The sequence below is a fragment of the Heterodontus francisci genome, chromosome 6 (genome assembly GCF_036365525.1).
Source record: "Heterodontus francisci isolate sHetFra1 chromosome 6, sHetFra1.hap1, whole genome shotgun sequence".
NCBI lineage: Eukaryota > Metazoa > Chordata > Chondrichthyes > Heterodontiformes > Heterodontidae > Heterodontus > Heterodontus francisci.
In genome coordinates, this window is record NC_090376.1 from 64,992,915 (window position 1) to 65,011,129 (window position 18,215).

At 41.3% G+C, this 18,215-nt stretch overlaps 1 protein-coding gene across 2 annotated transcripts in view; it reads right to left on the minus strand.

Moving 5' to 3' along the window:
- The window catches only part of mrps9 (mitochondrial ribosomal protein S9), a 121,491-nt gene that overhangs the window by 29,905 nt on the left and 73,371 nt on the right, over window positions 1-18,215 (minus strand). For both annotated transcript variants that reach the window (XM_068033823.1, XM_068033822.1), the window contains exon 6: window positions 740-825. In XM_068033823.1, the coding sequence (XP_067889924.1) occupies window positions 740-825 (86 nt within the window). The remainder of the gene's footprint in view (window positions 1-739; window positions 826-18,215) is intronic.

An 18,215-nucleotide genomic window follows, 5' to 3' on the forward strand; every position in this document is an offset into this window, starting at 1 on the left:
TTTTCATGGCAAATTTATTCAAATGACTGAAGTAATTATTGTATATCAACATTAGTTATTCTAATTCACATGACTGTACATTATTCTTTCTCTATTTAAAGAGTCAAAGAATAGAATTAGAAACTGAAAAAGCCACTTCTTTAAAATAACAGTTTGTTTTCCAATAGATCTATCCAAACTGCTATCCACCCCCTTCAGTTTGGGTACACAAATCAGCTTGATACGTTAGCAAAGTTAGTTTTAGTATGCATTCAATTTAAATACTCTTCCACAGTGATCAACAACCTGCCAGAAAGAGATTGCCGGGAGGCACTTTGGTTCATTTTAAAATATTGTTAGAAGGAAAAGAAAGACTTGCATTTATATAGCGGCTTTCACAACCTCAGAACTTCTTAAAGAGCTTTACAGTCAATGCAGTGCATTTAAAGTGGTCACTGTTGTAATGTAAGAAACATGACAGCCAATTTGTGCACAAGGTCCTACAAACAGCAATGTGATAAGATGACAATCTGTTGGCTGAGGGAAAAGTATTGACCAGTGTACCGGGGATAACTCCCCTGCTCTTCTAAATAATGCCATGGGATCTTTTACGCCGACTTGAAAGGGCAGACGAAACTTTGGTTTAAAGTCTCATCCAAAAAACAGCACTTCCAACAATGCAGCACTTACTCAGTACTAAACTAGAGGCTAGTTCTTTTTGTTACCTTGTACACATTCACTCTTGCAACCAGCAACTTACATTGGTTTGGTATCGAGAGAGAAGAGACCGTTGGCTCTCAGCTGATCTTCATATATCTGGACGTTTAGAAATTGTTCATAGGTATCCTAGAAAAATAGAACAGACAGAATTTTGCACTTTTTTTTATACAAAAGGTGAAATTCTACTTTATGCATTATAATAATCAGCAATAAATTCTAGCTTTTATATAGTAGGCCAATGTATCTTGTACGGTGGAAGCCGGGAATAGAAATACAACAAGGGCTGGTATTTCTTCTATTTAAGTTTAGTATTTCAAGAAATTTAAAAGATCATTCTAGCATTGAAGGACCTAAATACGTCAAATAATTCTAGATACTGGATTCAGCGTGTACACAAATATATATACAATTATGCTTGAAACCCATAAAGTGCAAGAATACAGATGCAGTGCAGGTATATTACTACTAGAAAAGATTGGATATCCACCAAAGCTACTAAGTATCTTCACCTCATTCCATGACAATATGAAAGGCACAATTCAACATGGCAGCACCTCATCAGACCCCTTTCCTATCCTGAGTGGCGTGAAACAGGGCTGTGTTCTCGCACCCACACTCTTTGGGATTTTCTTCTCCCTGCTGCTTTCACATGCGTTCAAGTCTTCAGAAGAAGGAATTTTCCTCCACACAAAATCAGGGGGCAGGTTGTTCAACCTTGCCCATCTAAGAGCGAAGTCCAAAGTACGGAAAGTCCTCATCAGGGAACTCCTCTTTGCTGACGATGCTGCTTTAACATCTCACACTGAAGAGTGCCTGCAGAGTCTCATCGACAGGTTTGCGGCTGCCTGCAATGAATTTGGCTTAACCATCAGCCTCAAGAAAACGAACATCATGGGGCAGGACGTCAGAAATGCTCCATCCATCAATATTGGCGACCACGCTCAAGAGTTCACCTACCTAGGCTCAACTATCACCAGTAACCTGTCTCTCGATGCAGAAATCAACAAGCGCATGGGAAAGGCTTCCACTGCTATGTCCAGACTGGCCAAGAGAGTGTGGGAAAATGGCGCACTGACATGGAACACAAAAGTCCGAGTGTATCAAGCCTGTGTCCTCAGTACCTTGCTCTACGGCAGCGAGGCCTGGACAACGTATGTCAGCCAAGAGCGACGTCTCAATTCATTCCATCTTCGCTGCCTCCGGAGAATACTTGGCATCAGGTGGCAGGACCGTATCTCCAACACAGAAGTCCTCGAGGCGGCCAACATCCCCAGCTTATACATACAACTGAGTCAGCGACGCCTGAGATGGCTTGGCCATGTGAGCCGCATGGAAGATGGCAGGATCCCCAAAGACACATTGTACAGCGAGCTCGTATTCAGCTGCAATGTCCTGTGAGACAGCTGGCAGGCACTCAAGTCTTACACAGGGACAAGGTACTGGAATACAAATGTCAACCATGGTACTGTACTCCAATAACAAAGGGGAAAACTGGAGAAAGAGCTATCTGCTTTTACAAAGAAAAGTTTGCAGCTTCAAGAGGTGCTATTATGTTTAGATGCTAATTTACAGCAATTTTACCACAAATGCTGTAATTATAATTATTACATTTTCTGCAGCTATGAGGACAGATTGGATAGGCTAGGGTTGTTTTCCTTAGAACAGAGGAGACTGAGGGGTGACTTAATTGAGGTATACAAAGTTATGAGGGGCCTAGAGTCAACAGGAAGGACCTGTTTCCCCTAACGAAGAGGGCAATTACCAGGGAGCACAGATTTAAGGGGACTGGTAGAAGGAGTAGAGGGGACATGAGGAAAACTGTTTTCACCCAGAGGGTGGTAGGTGTCTGGAATTCACTGCCAGGAACGGTGGTAGAGGCAGAAACCCTCAATTCTTTTAAAAGGTACCTGGACATGCACCTGAAGTGCTATAACCTGCAAGGCTACGGACCAAGTGCTGGAAGGTGGGATTAGATTAGATTAGAAGGTGGCTAGTGTTTTGGCCGACATGGATACGATGGGCTGAATGGCCTCCTTCTGTGCTGTAATTTTTCTATGGTATTATTTAAGGTCAAACAGATTTAGGAATGTAAAAACCACAATAATACTATCGAACTAATGCATTAGTTATATTCGCCTCAGTAAGAGTCATTTTATGCTGTATCATTCCTGTACCAGAGCGACTGTGAAGGATGCAATGGGCTGGATTTTGTGGAGTTGGTGGGGCTCCCAGCGCTGGGCTAAAAGGTGGGGGAGCCCCGCCTTGGCCATTTTGTGCCTCCCCCCAGTGCGATCCTCTGATGTTCTGGAGCAATGATCCCCCTCCATTTAAAGATGGGGATTCCACCACTGGGAGTGGTGGCCACTGCTAGTATAGCATATGCCTTGCACCCAAGCCCAGCACTGGAACCCCAGAACTCAGGTAAGTGAGGCGGAGTTGCTGGGGCCAGTCTGGAAGGCCCAGGCAAGGCAGCTGGGGCGGGGGGTGCGGTGTGCACGGTCCAAGGGAAGTGTGGGATCCTGGGAGGTGGAGGTTTTGCTGGCGGGGGTCCTCTGTGGGCCACAGATTGCCTACGATGATGAAGGATGGAGGATGATGGATGATGGGGAGGAGGAGGAGATCCCCCCACCACCTCGCCACAAACCCGCAGGGAGGGTGCCTTATTTTACATGGCACCCTCCCGTGTGGCGGAGGCACCACCACGCCACTGGTTAGATCCAAGCAGCGGCAGGAAGAGGCCCTTAAGTGCCCATTAATAGGTCACTTAAAGGCCTCACGGCCTCTGGGTGGGAAGGCAGTTGTCGCTCCCCCGCCTCTGACCCCACCTCAGCAGGGTCCATAAAATCCAGCCCAATGCATGCAAGGCTGTCTCGGGACATGTTCAGGTCTAAGATACTGAAATGGCTCCCAAGTTTAATCTATTCCCTCCAAAAAAAACCCAGAAAATCTGGCAAGAAATTCTTCCATGGGCCACTTTTAACCCATTGGTAAATTTATGTACCCAATATGGCAATTGTGGGATAAAATGTTATACTTGGAGGCATTCCAAGCTAATCATGATCTGCATCAGTGCACAGTGAACAGCACAGACATAAACGGCTACGTTTCTGTTCCTAGAACTGGCTGGGTTGATTGAAAATGCTGCCAAAAATGTTGAAATGTCTGATCCGGAATGAAAGATCTATGAGGGATCTATGAGGCAATGATCCAGCAATTACCTGTAAGAACTGTAATGGTAGTGTGATGGTAATGCTTTTGCTTAGTTCATAGCTAGTTTGAAATGCAATAATGATGCCATTCATAGTTACTCAGAACAAAATGGAACGGCTTGAACAATTGCATGGGAATTTCAAATGTAGAAATTTAATTCAATTAACAAAACAAACAATTTAACTTTTTTGATACATTCATTTAATTGAATGAGTAGAATGAACGTCAATGAAGCAGTTTACGGCATCTGAATTGGTCAACATAAATAGGTCCTCTTACTTATCCATTGTTCTATCTGCAGTACTTAAAACAAAACATTTTGCTTAAATTAGCCAATGTAAAAAAAATTCTAATACAAAATTATATAATACAGTTAAAAGAAAAGTAAAATATATGGCTAGGTACTTTTGACATGAAGTGGTCAACCCCAATCTTGCCTTTAATGCAAAAATAATAATTTCACCGTTTTTAGATTTCCAGATTCACCACAGAATAACTTGGGTTAGTTGATACCAGTTATAAAACTAAAAACAATATAAATTAGCAGAAATTAACTGTTTGTGAAATTTCCCAAACGATACATGGATTCAATCCAGGACCAGAAAGGTTGCCCATCTGTTGCTCCCTATAGAGCAATCCTCAAAAGGCTTTGCAGCTAACTTTAACAGAGATACTTCCTGGTAAGCCTGGAGCCAAAACAATGGCAGGTTATCACTGAGGTACAGAAAATATAAGAAATTACCAATATCATTACCAAGTAGCAGTATAAAAATGTATTCTGTTTTAAAAGAAACTGAAAGCTCCACTATTAACAACGATTTGCATTTATACGGCGTTTTATTAGAGTAAAACACCCCCAAGTCACTTTGAGTCGCTTCACTGGAGCGTAATCAGACAAAAATCGATGTGGAGCCTGTCACAACTGAGGCGGGAGCAGTGCACTGTTAATTCAGTCCCACTTCGCCACAGATCACAAAATATCAATAAATTTTCCTACTTACTGAAACAGCCATTTAGATACTCTATTTGTCCCCAGAATAAAGCACACCAACCAGGTTTCTTTAATAAACAAAATTATCTGATTATAAATCCAAGTTTTAACCAATAATGAAGTTAATATATAATGAATTGAGATATTAAAGGTCCTTATTTTTTCCCTAGTCCTCATGCACATACATCCAAAAACTGGTTAACTGAAAAAATGGGATTTTTGTTTACAGCTGTTTCAAAGGAACAAAAGGAATAAAAATAAACTTAGAATGCAATGATCGGCAAGGAGGTTCTTTGCTTTGGCAAGGTGCCCCAAAGTCAAATAGTTGGATGCCACTCGAAGTCTTTCCAGGTTAGACTGATGAACAATCTGTGTTGGATACGCGTTCAAAGAAATTCAACGTCAAAGGCTTCACATAGGTCTTCCATCAGGGGTGCAGCAACAAATATCAGTTCTCACATACATTCGATGCAAAAGTTCTTTTGAAGATGCAAGGTTTCTGCAAATTCAGGGTTTCTTCAAAAATGCAGGAGGCAACAGTACCACTTCATACAAGCTTTTGCTTTTCAAGAGCAAGGATCTTTACAGAGAGGTAATAGCTTTCTGTTTTTTCTTCCGAACTCCTGGAAGGTCCACCTCAAATTCCAATTGCCTGCTTTAGTCCAAACCCACGGTTTTTAAAGTTCAAAATGAAACTAAAATTTTCCAAAAACAAGTCACATGCTAAGTCATAAACTCTTTGTCACACAAAGAGCAGATCTTAGGTCAAAGCCCCTGCTGGTTTCCTTGAAATTACCTGGTTTCCAGTATTTGTTTACTGGTCAAAACCAGGAACCTCTTGTTGACCTTGCTTTTTTTTTTACAAGAAGCATCCATATCTCCAGATATTTAAATGTCCACTGGATTCCTTTTCAGTTTTTTAAAAATACATCAAGTTTTAGCAAAAAAATATGGACTCTCCGTGACATCTCCACCCTTGGCGAAATGAAACCCTATTTTTGAATGCGTTTCATTACAATGTCATAAAAACAGTAGTTGAAAACATTTTAAACACATTCTCACACTCATGCCCCCTCATTCACTCTACTTGTAGTTAATACAATTTTGCTTTGTACCATCTTTACTCATAACTCAACAATGTTAAATTCACGACAAAGAATCTGTGATAACATTATTTTTTCCCGAAATGTGGACAATCTTTAAGAGATAGGGCTGCAACAGTAAACTCCATCGGAATATTCTGGCATTCTGGGTTTTAAATTTTTCCACAAAGGTTATTCAAATCAGTCAATTGTTCTAATTCTCTCTTAAGTGGTCATTGGATAGACATATGGATAAAAATGGAATAGTGTAGGTCAGATGGTTTCACAGGTCGGCGCAACATCGAGGGCCGAAGGGCCTGTACTGCGCTGTAATGTTCTAATTCAACCTTCCAAACATAGCCTCCCAGTTGTTTCACGTTCCTTCCAAGTGTCACTATAGGCCAGCACCTCAGCAAGGTAAACTGCACAGCTGGAAACACTAGCTACTATTGCGTTCACTAGTTTCTGAGAAGTTTCTCGAGTACCCCCTAACCTGTATGGTATCACTTGACACTGGGAAAACCAGTCCAGTGTGACAACAGCTGATATTTCTTTAGCTCGGCTTGCTAAAGGAACTTGCCAGCATTCCTTTAACAAAACTATCTTTGTAAGAAATATGGCACTACCCACTCTCAACACAGTCTTCCAAACGAGGAATTGGGTAGGAGTCTGCCTTTGTTACTGTCATCTATGTAAAGTTTGGTTGAACCATCAGGTTTATGCGCTAATACTCCAGCTATTTTGAATAGGTTCAATTAAGTTGTTTTCCAGCATATATTGGATTTCTGCTTTTACTTGGGTCTGTTTGTCTGAACTCAAGCAGTAAGGATGCTGTTTTATAGAACGGATTCCCCTACATGCACATTATGTGTGGTTAAGGTTGTAAATCCTAACTTATCCCGAAGGACTCTTAAATGCTGTGAGTAGCCTTGTTAGGTCTTCTCATTATTTTGCATTTAAATATGAAAGCATGGTGCCCAATCTTCCTAGCAATTCCGTATTAGCTAACCAGATAGGATGAGGTTCAAGTTGAGAATTGCCTAGGCCTCCTTCTGCCTCATCCTCACTATCCCTTTCATTCTTAACAGTCCCAACTGCCTGACATACCTGTGCTTGCTTATCCTCCTCCCTACGACAATATTGCTTTAACATATTGATAAGACACAGTCGACTCTTTTCCCAACAGTCTGGGATGTCAATCAAATAATTTACCTTACCTATTCTTTTGCCCACTTTACACGGACCACTGAACCATGCTTTTAATGGTTCACCCTGTAAAGGTAATAATACGAACACTTCATCCCCTCTTTGAAATCTTTGGGTATTTGCATGCTTGTCTGCACATTTTTTCCATAGTGGTTTGGGATGCTTGAAGGTGCTCCTGAGCCACATTGCAAGCTTTCGTGAGCCTTTCCCAGAACATGAATACATAGTTTGGAAAAGAAGATTCATCCCTCTGTTCTAAAAACCTTCTTTTCATTAGTGTTAGAGGACCTCTTATCTCATGTCCGTAAACTAATTCAAAAGGACTAAATGTAGACTCATTGGGTGAATCCCTCGTGGCAAATAAAAGTCAGTCTAGCCCTTTGTCCCAATCATAGGGATATTCCTGACAGTATGCCCTAATGATTGTTTTGAGAGTTTGATGGTACCTTTCTAAAGCTCCCTGTGGCTGTGGGTGATATGTTGAAGACTTTAACTGTGTGATACCCAACTTACCCATAATTTCTTAAAATATTTTAGATATAAAATTGGAACCTCGATCCGACTGAACTTCAATTGGTAATCCATATCTTGTAAAGAACTGGGTTAACTTCTCTACCACTACCTTAGCAGTAATTGTCCTCAAGTGAATGTCCTCTGGGAATTGAGTAGCCATATCCATGACAGTATATATTGGTGTCCTGCTATTGTTTTCAGCAAGGGTCCTACACAGTCTACCAACACCCTACTAAATGGTTCCCCAATAACTGGTATGGGAATTAGAGATGCCGGTTTTATTGCGGTTTTCCCACAATCTGACATGCATGGCATGTTTTAAAAACTGCACCATGTCCTTGGTAAGACCTGGCCAGTGATAATGTTGACTTATACGTGATTTGGTCTTCTGGATCCCCATATGTCCTGCTATAGGAATTTCTGGGCTCACAGCTCCAGGGACCCGGGTTCGATTCTGGGTACTGCCTGTGCGGAGTTTGCTAGTTCGCCCTGTGTCTGTGTGGGTTTTCTCCGGGTGCTCCGGTTTCCTCCCACATCCAAAGACTTGCAGGTGATAGGTAAATTGGCTGTTATAAATTGCCCCTAGTGTAGGTAGGGAATATGGGATTACTGTAGGGTTAGCATAAATGGGTGGTTGTTGGTCGGCACAGACTCAGTGGGCCGAAGGGCCAGTGCTGTATCTCTAAATAAAAAAAATAAAATAAAAAAATAAAATTACTGGTGACACATAGGTGGCACCACTACCTGTCGAACAACTAACCGTTCTTCGTCAGCAGGTCTATGAGGTCTCCATTTCCTCATCAGAACCCAATCCTTAACATAATAGCCTTCTGGAACTCCTTTTGTCTCAGCTTCTGCCAGAGCTGATTATGCCACTTTATTTAACGCTGAATCAGTTTGCTCTGCTGTGATCAAAGACGATTTATTAAACACTTCATTTGGATTATCTAAATCCCCGAAGAAAGTTTCAGATATTCGACTATCTGTCTGTGGTGCCAATTTTGCCTCCAACAATGGAATTGTTTAGCCATTGCTTGGGTTACTACACACAAAGGAAATATTCCTGGAACTATTTCCTGTAACTGCTCTGTCTCTTTAACTTCACTTCTTTTTTCGGTGACTATGGGAATACTTTTGCTCCGGCCAAATCATTCCTTAGGAGTAGGTCAATTCCATCTACTGGCAATCTATGGATAACTCCTAAAGTTAGCATCCCAGACATTAGGTCACACCCTAGGTGCATTCGATAGAAAGGTACGGGTATATACTCACCGCCAATAATATTCACTAAATATTTAGCATTCAGTGCGCTCTCTGGTGGAAATGTTATACCTTTCCCCAGCAAAAGAATTTGGGTAGTTCCTGTATCCCTAAGTATAACTTTAGGTTGGCCTGCCTCACTTGAGGGATAAGGAGTTACTTTTCCTTTAGACACGAAGTCCCTATAACTTTCAGGTATCTTATTCTCAACCCCTACACTCAGTGGTTTTACAGCTGCAGTCAAAGCTACAGCCTGATCTGCTGTACCCTCAGTTAGGGCCCCTTTCTCTGCATTAACTTTGCGTACCCCAACAAGTCCCATGGGTTTATCTCGCAACTTCTGGCAATCTGAACGAAGATGTCTCACCTTGTAACAATGACAACATTCGGCTTGCGGAGCACAATTCCACACTCAGCGCCTTCCTTTCTGGTCTGAGGAGGGGATCCTGGGGCATTCCCAGCTGTCCCTTCTTGTCCCCAGCTACTTGCCTTCCTTTCACTCACCCATCTTTTATCCTTCTCAGGTTTGTGGGGATGATGGACAAAGGGTTTTGGCTTATACACAAGCTCAAAAGCATCAGCGATTTATACTACCTGTCTGGACCTTGAAACCTTTTGGTTTCCTACATGAGTTCGCACGACTGGAGGGAGTGAATTTTTAAATTCTTCTAGGAGAATCAGTTCTCTGAGTTTCTCGTACATGGCTTCCATCTTTAATGCCTGTATCCAATGATCAAAATTAATTTGCTTTACCCTCTCAAATTCTAGATAAGTCTGCCCAGTCAACCTCTGGAGGTTCCGAAACTTCCGTCGGTTAGCTTCAGGGTCTAACTCATACGCAGTAAGAATAGCCTTTTTTGCCATCTGAATCTGCAGAAGCCTCCTCAAAGTATGGCATAAAATTCATAAGCTCTGCATATCAACCAGCTTTCCTCTGGCCATTTCATTGAAGTGATTTATGACTTTAAACCCTTATAAGGACTAAACCAAATCAGGAGCACATCCCTATAAATCTCCTTTAATCAAGTTCAAACCAGACAAATTCTCAGACATTTATTTGGGTCCAAAGAATTGTACTAGCTTTCCCTGAAAGAAGGAAAACCAACAGAGAATATTACCATCTTTCGGATAGCCTATTTTTAATATTTATGGCTAAGTCATAAATATCCCAGATATTATAAGGGTCTGGGAAACTCTCTTCAATACGTATCTCTCGACTTAAAGAGACACAGAGAGGGGGTTCTTGTAGTTGTATACGGAATACCACACGAGATGATTTATTAGCTTTTATGTATTAAAGAATTTAACATGCAATAAACTTAAGAGCCAACATGTACCCATTAAGGTGAAGGGTAGGACCAACACGTCCAGGGAACCCTGGATGTCAAGGGATATAGAGGATTGGATCAGGAAAAAAAAGGAGGCTTATGGCAGATTCAGAGCGCTGAAAACAGCGGAGGCACTAAAGGAGTATAGAAAGTGTAGGGGGGTACTTAAAAAAGTAATTAAGAGGACATCAAAAAACACTGGCGGGCAAGATAAAGGAAAATCCCAGGGCATTTTATAAGTATATTAAGGGCAAAAGGTTAACCAGGGAAAGAGTAGGGCCCATTAGGGACCAAAGTGGCAATCTGTGTGTAGAGCCGGAGGACATAGGTGAGGTTTTTAAATGATTACTTTTTATGTGTTCACTATGGAGAAGGACGATGTAGGTGTAGAGATCAGGGAGGGGGATTGTGATATAATGGACCATATTAGCATTGAAAGGGAGGAAGTATTAGCTGTTTTAGCTGGTTTAAAAGTGGATAAATCCCCAGGCCCAGATGAGATGTATCCCAGGCTGTTAAGTGGGGAAAGGGAGGAGATAGCAGGGGCTCTAACACAAATTTCCAAATCCTCTCTGGCCACAGGAGAGGTACCAGAGGATTGGAGGGCAGCGAATGTGGTACCATTATTCAAAAAGGATAGCAGGGGTAAACAAGGTAATTACAGGCCAGTGAGTCTAACATCAGTGGTTGGGAAACTATTGGAAAAAATTCTGAGGGACAGGATTAATCTCCACTTGGAGAGGCAGGGATTAATCAGGGATAGTCAGCATGGCTTTGTTAAGGGGAGATTGTGTCTAACTAACTTGATTGAATTTTTCGAGGCAGTGAATAGATGTGTAGATGAGGGTAATGCAGTTGATGTAGTCTACATGGACTTCAGTAAGGCTTTGATAAGGTCCCACATGGGAGATTGGTTAAATGGTAAGAGTCCATGGGATCCAGGGCAATTTGGATCCAAAACTGGCTTAGTGGAAGGAGGCAGAGGGTGATGGTCGAGGGTTGTTTTTGCGAGTGGATGCCTGTGACCAGTGGTGTACCGCAGGGATCGGTGCTGAGGCCTTTGCTGTTTGTAGTGTACATTAATGATTTAGACGTGAATACAGGAGGTATGATAAGTTCGCAGATGACACAAAAATTGGTGGTGTCGTAAATAGTGAGGAGAAAAGCCTTAGATTACAGGATGATATAGATGGGCTGGTAAGATGGGTGGAGCTGTGGCAAATGGAATTTAATCCTGAGAGGTGTGAGGTGATGCATTTCGGGAGGACTAACAAGGCATGGGAATATACAATGAATGGTAGGACCCTAGGAAGTACAGAGGGTCAGAGGGACCTTGGTGTACTTGTTCATAGATCACTGAAGGCAGCAGCACAGGTAGATAACGTGGTTAGGAAGGCATATGGGATACTTGCCTTTATTAACCGAGGTACAGAATATAAGAGCAGGGAGGTTATGATAGAGCTGTATAAAACGCTAGTTAGGCCACAGCTGGAGTACTGTGTGCAGTTCTGGGCACCACCCTATAGGAAGGATGTGATTGCACTGGAGAGAGTGCAGAGGAGATTCACTAGGATGTTGCCTGGGCTGGAGCATTTCAGCTATGAAGCGAGACTGAAAAGGCTAAGGTTGTTTTCTTACAGCAGAGAAGGCTGAGGGGAGATATGATTGAAGTATACAAAATTATGAGGGGCATTGATAGGTTAGATAGGAAGAAACGTTTTCCCTTAGCGGAGGGTTCAATAACCAGGGGGGCATACATTTAAGGTAAGGGGCAGGAGGTTTAGAGGGCATTTGAGGAAAAATGTTTCCACCCAGAGGGTGGTTGGAATCCAGAATGCACTGCCTGAAGAGGTGGTAGAGGCAGGAACCCTCACAGCATTTAAGAAGTATTTAGATGAGCACTTGAAAAGCCATAGCATACAAGGCTACAAGGCCAAGTGCTGGAAAATGGGATTAGAATAGTTAGGTGTTTGATGGCCAGCAGGGACACGATGGGCCGAAGGGCCTGTTCCTGTGCTGTATAACTCTATGACTAAGTGGAGAAGTATATCACAATATCAAATATTACTGAGATCTAACGCATATTCTTATTTCTAACATAGAATCCAAAAGTTTAACCTTGCTAATGCTACAGCAAAATTATCTTAGAATATCCAGAATATCCATCAAAATTTAAAATAAACTTTTACCTTAAATCCCCCAAGTAAGGCATGGGGTGAGAAGTGTTGTTTGAGATGTTGTTTGAGGGTGGTTGATGATCAGCACAGACTCGGTGGGCCGAAGGGCCTGTTTCAGTGCTGTATCTCTCTATGAGGCTACAACACCTCTAAACTTTGCTTTCAAAACCTATCATTTTTATACTTTTTCTGACGTGTCATCTGACTTCCTCGCACATATATGACCTTTGTGTTCCTTTTTAAATCCATATTTGATAGTATCATGAACTAACTCTCTACTTAATGTTTTACTGGAAACCCTTTGTTTTTTTGAAGTTGTGAACTTTTATCTGGTCAAAATGTTTATAATTGTGTTTACTTGACCTCTTACTACTGTAAGTCCATTTTCTATAATTGCCTTTTTATGTTACCTTAAAGCAACCTCTGGAGCCGATTTGGCTGCATCAACAACCCCATAAACTAATTAAGTTTAGTGCTATCTCTTACTGATGTCACACAGAATATTTCAGTGTGTGTGTTTATCTTCCAATTCCCTGGCAACAGAAATTCTATTCTAACAGGGACCTTGAAATATTTAACACTACCTTCTTAATGGGGAATGTCAGTGAGCTCTGAAAACTGACCATCCATTCAATCTCTAACTCAAAAAGGCATATTACACTAACCATTTCCAAATGCTACCTAATTAAGCCTATTATACCTATATTCCATCACATCATTTGTTTGGCTATCTTTTCAAAGGAAATGACAAATGCCTCTATGTCCATTTCCTCAACCTTAGGGAGAGCTGGTATAAATGTAAATAGCTTTTCGCTGGGTCCTGGGCCGGATTCAGATTCTTCCTGACCAGAATTTTCTCTGGAGTCAAGACCACCCCTTTGTCTGCGTTCCATCTTTTAAAATTTGAATTCCCTTGCCTCCTTTTCACTTTCTTTTTGAAATTCAAACCTAAGCCTTTCCAATTCTATTTCTTTCTTTTTCCTTGTCAAGTTTTCTTAGTTCTTGTTTCTGCTCAAGTTGTTTCAGTTGTAACTGAATTTTAGCTAATTCAACTCCATCACCCTCTGACTTACTGTCGTCGTCGTCTTCCTTCAATTTCAAATGTTGGGCTATTACTTCAATTATGTCTGCTTTTTTAGCTCCGGATTTCAATTCTAACCTCAATTGTGCTGCCAAATCCTCTAGTTTAATGTTGGTTAAATTTTCCAAAGTCACTGAGGGATACATTATCCCTCCCCAGAAAAGTTCCAGTAACTGCTACAGTGGTGTAGACTTTAAGCTAATACAGAAGAACCCTGGTTCTTTTATTTTTCTCTTCCAATTATTATTACTCCACTTACAATTAAATGTTACTGGCATTGGGTTTCATCTCGACAAGAGCCCCCAATTAATATATTACGACTGAGGCAGGAGAAGTGCACTGTTAATTCAGTCCCACCTCTCCACAGGTCACAGCATATCAATAAATTTTCCCACTTACCGAAACAGCCAATTAGATACTCTATTTGGCCCCAGAATAAAGCACACCAACCAGGTTTCTTTAATAGACAAGATTATCCGTTTATTATAAAACCAAGTTTTAACCAGTAATGAAGTAAATAAATATATGAATTAAGGTATTAAAGCTCCTTATTTTTTCCCTAGCCCTCATGCACTTATGTCCAAAAACTGGTTAACTGAAGTAAAAGGGATTTTTGTTTACAACTTAGACTGCAATGATCTGCAAGGAAGTTCTTTGGTTTGGCAAGCTGTCCCAAAGTCCAATAGTTGGATGCCACTCGAAGTCTTTCCAGGTTAGACTGATGAACAATCTGTGTTGGGCAACTGTAGAAGTCTTCACATAGGTCTTCCATCAGGAGTGTAGCAACAAGTCAGTTCTCACAAACATTCGATGCAAAAGTCCTTTTAAAGATGCAAGGTTTCTGCAAATTCAGGGTTTCTTCAAAAATGCAGGAAGAAACAGTACCACTTCATACAAGCTTTTCCTTTTCAAGAGCAAGGATTCTTTACAGAGAGGTAATAGCTTTCTGTTTTTTCTTCTGAACCCCTGGAAGGTCCATCTCAAATTCCAATTGCCTGCTTTAGTCCAAACCCACTGCCTTTTAATGCTCAAAATGAAACTAAAATTTTCCAGTAACAAGTCACATGCTAAGTCATAAATTCTTTGTCACACAAAGAGCAGATCTTAAGTCAAAGCCCCTGCTGGTTTCCTTGAAATTACCTGGTTTCCAGTATTTGTTTACTGGTCAAAACCAGGAACCTCTAGTTGACCTTGCTTTTTAAAAAAAAAGCATCCATAAATTTCAGCGATCTCCAGATATTTCAGTGTCCACTGAAATACTTTCCAGTTTTTTAAAAATATAGATTCTCAAGTTTTAGCAAAAAATATGGACTCTCCATGACAAGCCAAAAAAGGAGACAGTAAGACAGGTGACTAACACGTTGGCCAAAGAGGTAGGTTTCATGGAACATCTTAGAAGAGGAGGGGGTATAGAAATTGAGGTTTAGGGAGGAACTCACGAGCTTAGAGCCAGACTGCTGAAGGAACAGCTGCCAATTATGGGCAAAGGAAGTGAGGGATACACAAGAAGCCAGAGTTGAAGGAAACAGTTAAAGAATATCTAAAGAGTAAAGAAGAATTGCTAATTTTCTAATGTTAAAAGTTATTTTATCTGGTACATTAAAAGGAGCTTTCACGTAGAGGGGGGGTAAAATGCAGGCTGTCATAAGTGAAGCCTTTCCCCAGGAAAAAAAGTACAAAATTAAAATAATATGCAGTACATCTTGTAATAGGCGTTTGCATTATAGCATTGACTTTGGTGCAGCTTTCCGATTTAACTAGACAAAGAAAAATATTATAAATGCTGAAAAGGATTTTATTATTAGAATAGAATGCAGCACTAAGTTCCCTTCATCATGGCAAGTATCTGGTGGCTTGAACTGTTGCAAAGCTGGATTGATTGTCTAAATTTGTCAAGAGATGGAACTGTTTTTATCACCACCTCCTGGCAGGAATGTAATAGGGAGGTAATGAAGGTTCTATTGCATGCTGAGAGCAGACCCACCTTTGTGTATCTATGTTTGTTTGGGAAGGACAAAGAAGATTCGCACCAGGCATCCAAGGCAAAAAATGCATCTGAGATCCTGATGCTTTATTTCTGTGCTCAATCTCAGTATTTAAATTCTAGACTCTCTAATCTGACCCAATATTTACAAGTCAGTAAATGGTTTTAACTCAAAACTGAAAGAATATAACTTGGTGCTTGTAGAATGGCATTGTTTCATCTACAGAAACAATTTCAAATCCTAACCTTAGCTGACGTTTGAATCCATCTACCGACCGCAACCGCATTTCACTAGTTTTTAGCTAGGTAGTCAGGCTTGAGCTAACCATGTGCTTCAACTTAGGAGGGAGGATTCGTCAGGGTTGCAAAGCTTTACTTTTGTTGGCTGCTTCAGAATGGCAGCAAATATGCATGGAGAAGTCAGTATTTGACACTATTCCATATGCGCCATACTTATCATGAGCATCTGCCTATAATCAGGTTTATGGTGTTATTACCATTGAAGTCAACTTCAAAGGTGCTGCTAGTAATTTGTTAAGTGTGTCAGCTGTTCCGTGCAGCAGCAGATCTAATGATGGTTATCAATGATGTTATATTGGAAGACGTGGTCAGAAGATATAGGAGGTGGAAGCTTTGTCTTGTTAATGTTTAAAAGTTTCCCAGGACCCAACACAAATGTGGCTGGAATCCACCTTCATGATGGCATCCTCTCTCCTGATGACAACTCATGATACTTTTACAGCCAGCACCACAGATTCCTATTCACATGGGCAAAGGATACAGGACAAGGCTTCCCATGCATCTGCAGTGAAGAGTCTGCCCTCGCATCTGCAGTGTTGAAGAGTCTGCCCAGGACTGAGAAGCTTAGATAAAGGCCACCTCAATCCCAATATCTCAGCGCAGGTAGGTGCCACTGTTGTCACTGGTCCTTAGCTATTACCTATGCAGCACCAGAACAGGTTTCACTACAGCACTGCGAGGCACTGAAGATAGGTAGGTAGGTAACAGTATCACTTCTTGTAAATATGAGTGTACAGTAAAACTATTTTGTGATATGAAGTTAGTCTGTTCTTTGTATTTTGTATTTTAGATAATGTTTGGAGGTCTGCTCATAATAGATAATTTCCTTTATGGCAGGGGTTCTCAATTGGGGTCCACAAGGAGCTTTCAAAAGGTCCTCCAAAAAGAACCAGAGCATATGTAGAAAAAAAAGACTTGATAATAAGAATCAGAACGGGAGTCGGAACAAGTGGCAGCCGAGATGCTTTGTCAATCAAGGGATGCTGTCCAGTGACAGTGAATCAGAGCCTGGGCCTCTTGGTGTTTGCACAGGTTTTGGCTGAGGTGCAGAGAGCGAGCAAGAGAGTGATGGTCCATGCTCGAGACAACAGTGGTGGGTGGATGCAGTGAGCTAAGGGAGATCCAAGAGGGAGTGGCAGGGGAAAGAGATAAGATGCTGTCATGCTCACGAGAAGTGCAGCGATGAAAATACAGAACCAAACTGAAGAGTCATAAAAAATTAGAACAATTTTAAAAGTCTGGTACATGTGCTATTAACAAAATTGAGGATACAGTCATGTGACAAATACCACCTCCTGCACTACAATACACATCCATGTCTACCAGAACTAATGCCAATTAACCCTGTCGACATGGAAATGAAGCAGCTTATCACACATGGATGTGAGTTATACACAAAATGAGCTAAACAAAGACACTCCCAGACTGTACATTCTCCAATTACCCTTCACCACAATAGAATGTGAATATTATATATCATATTATTAACATGGGGCCTTCAAAAGCCATTGTACCAGCCCAAGAAGTGAAACCTAAAGTCATATGGGTGAAACTAACACTCAATGAGTTTAACTTTAAAGTTAATCGTTTTGAAGAACAAAGGAGTCTTTCCAGTTCAGTCATCAAGTCATTATCAGCCTGGTCTCTCTCCAACCACATGATCAACCTCAAAAGCTATCTTGAATTCCAGCACAAGGTTAAGTAAGAGAAATAAGCTCCAGCTAACATTTGAACCCTGCTGAGACAAGTTGAAAGTCAACTGCAGCAGAGAAGAGAGTGCCTTCAAAAACCACTCCTTCACCTGTGAAAACTGAAGAATATCAGCACCGTCTTCAAACTGAAGCGAACCACCAAAAGTTATCAGCAACTCAGAAAATACCAGACAACTAGCAAACAGGCCTGCAACTTTAAAACTCACCTTCCGAGAGGATCCCACAGGCTTTTTTCTGAAACAACTTTTACACCTTGAACTCTTAACACCTCTTGCCTTTCCATTTTCTCTTATGTGTGCCTGAGAGTGTGAATGCGTGCATGGGTGGTGTTGCGAACATTTCGGCTGATGAATATTGTTCAATAAATATTTAACCTTCTGGTTTAAACCTATGAGAAAACCTGTCACTGTTTATTTGGCAAACAAAACACAGAGGCTGAAACACTAATAATACATGAACAGTCTGTGGTCAGTTGGGAGGTGAGCAGTGGAAACCATGCCATTATCCACTTGGCCATAACAATGCTGAGTCTTTGCCTGGTGAATAACACCAAGAATTGGTGTTAGGGAGAGAAGGTGGAAGAGGCAGAGAGAGGGGGAGAGAGGGGGAAAGAGAGGGAGGGAGGGGAAAGAGGGTAGAGACTGTCACTTAAAGCTTCATCACTTGTTTCCC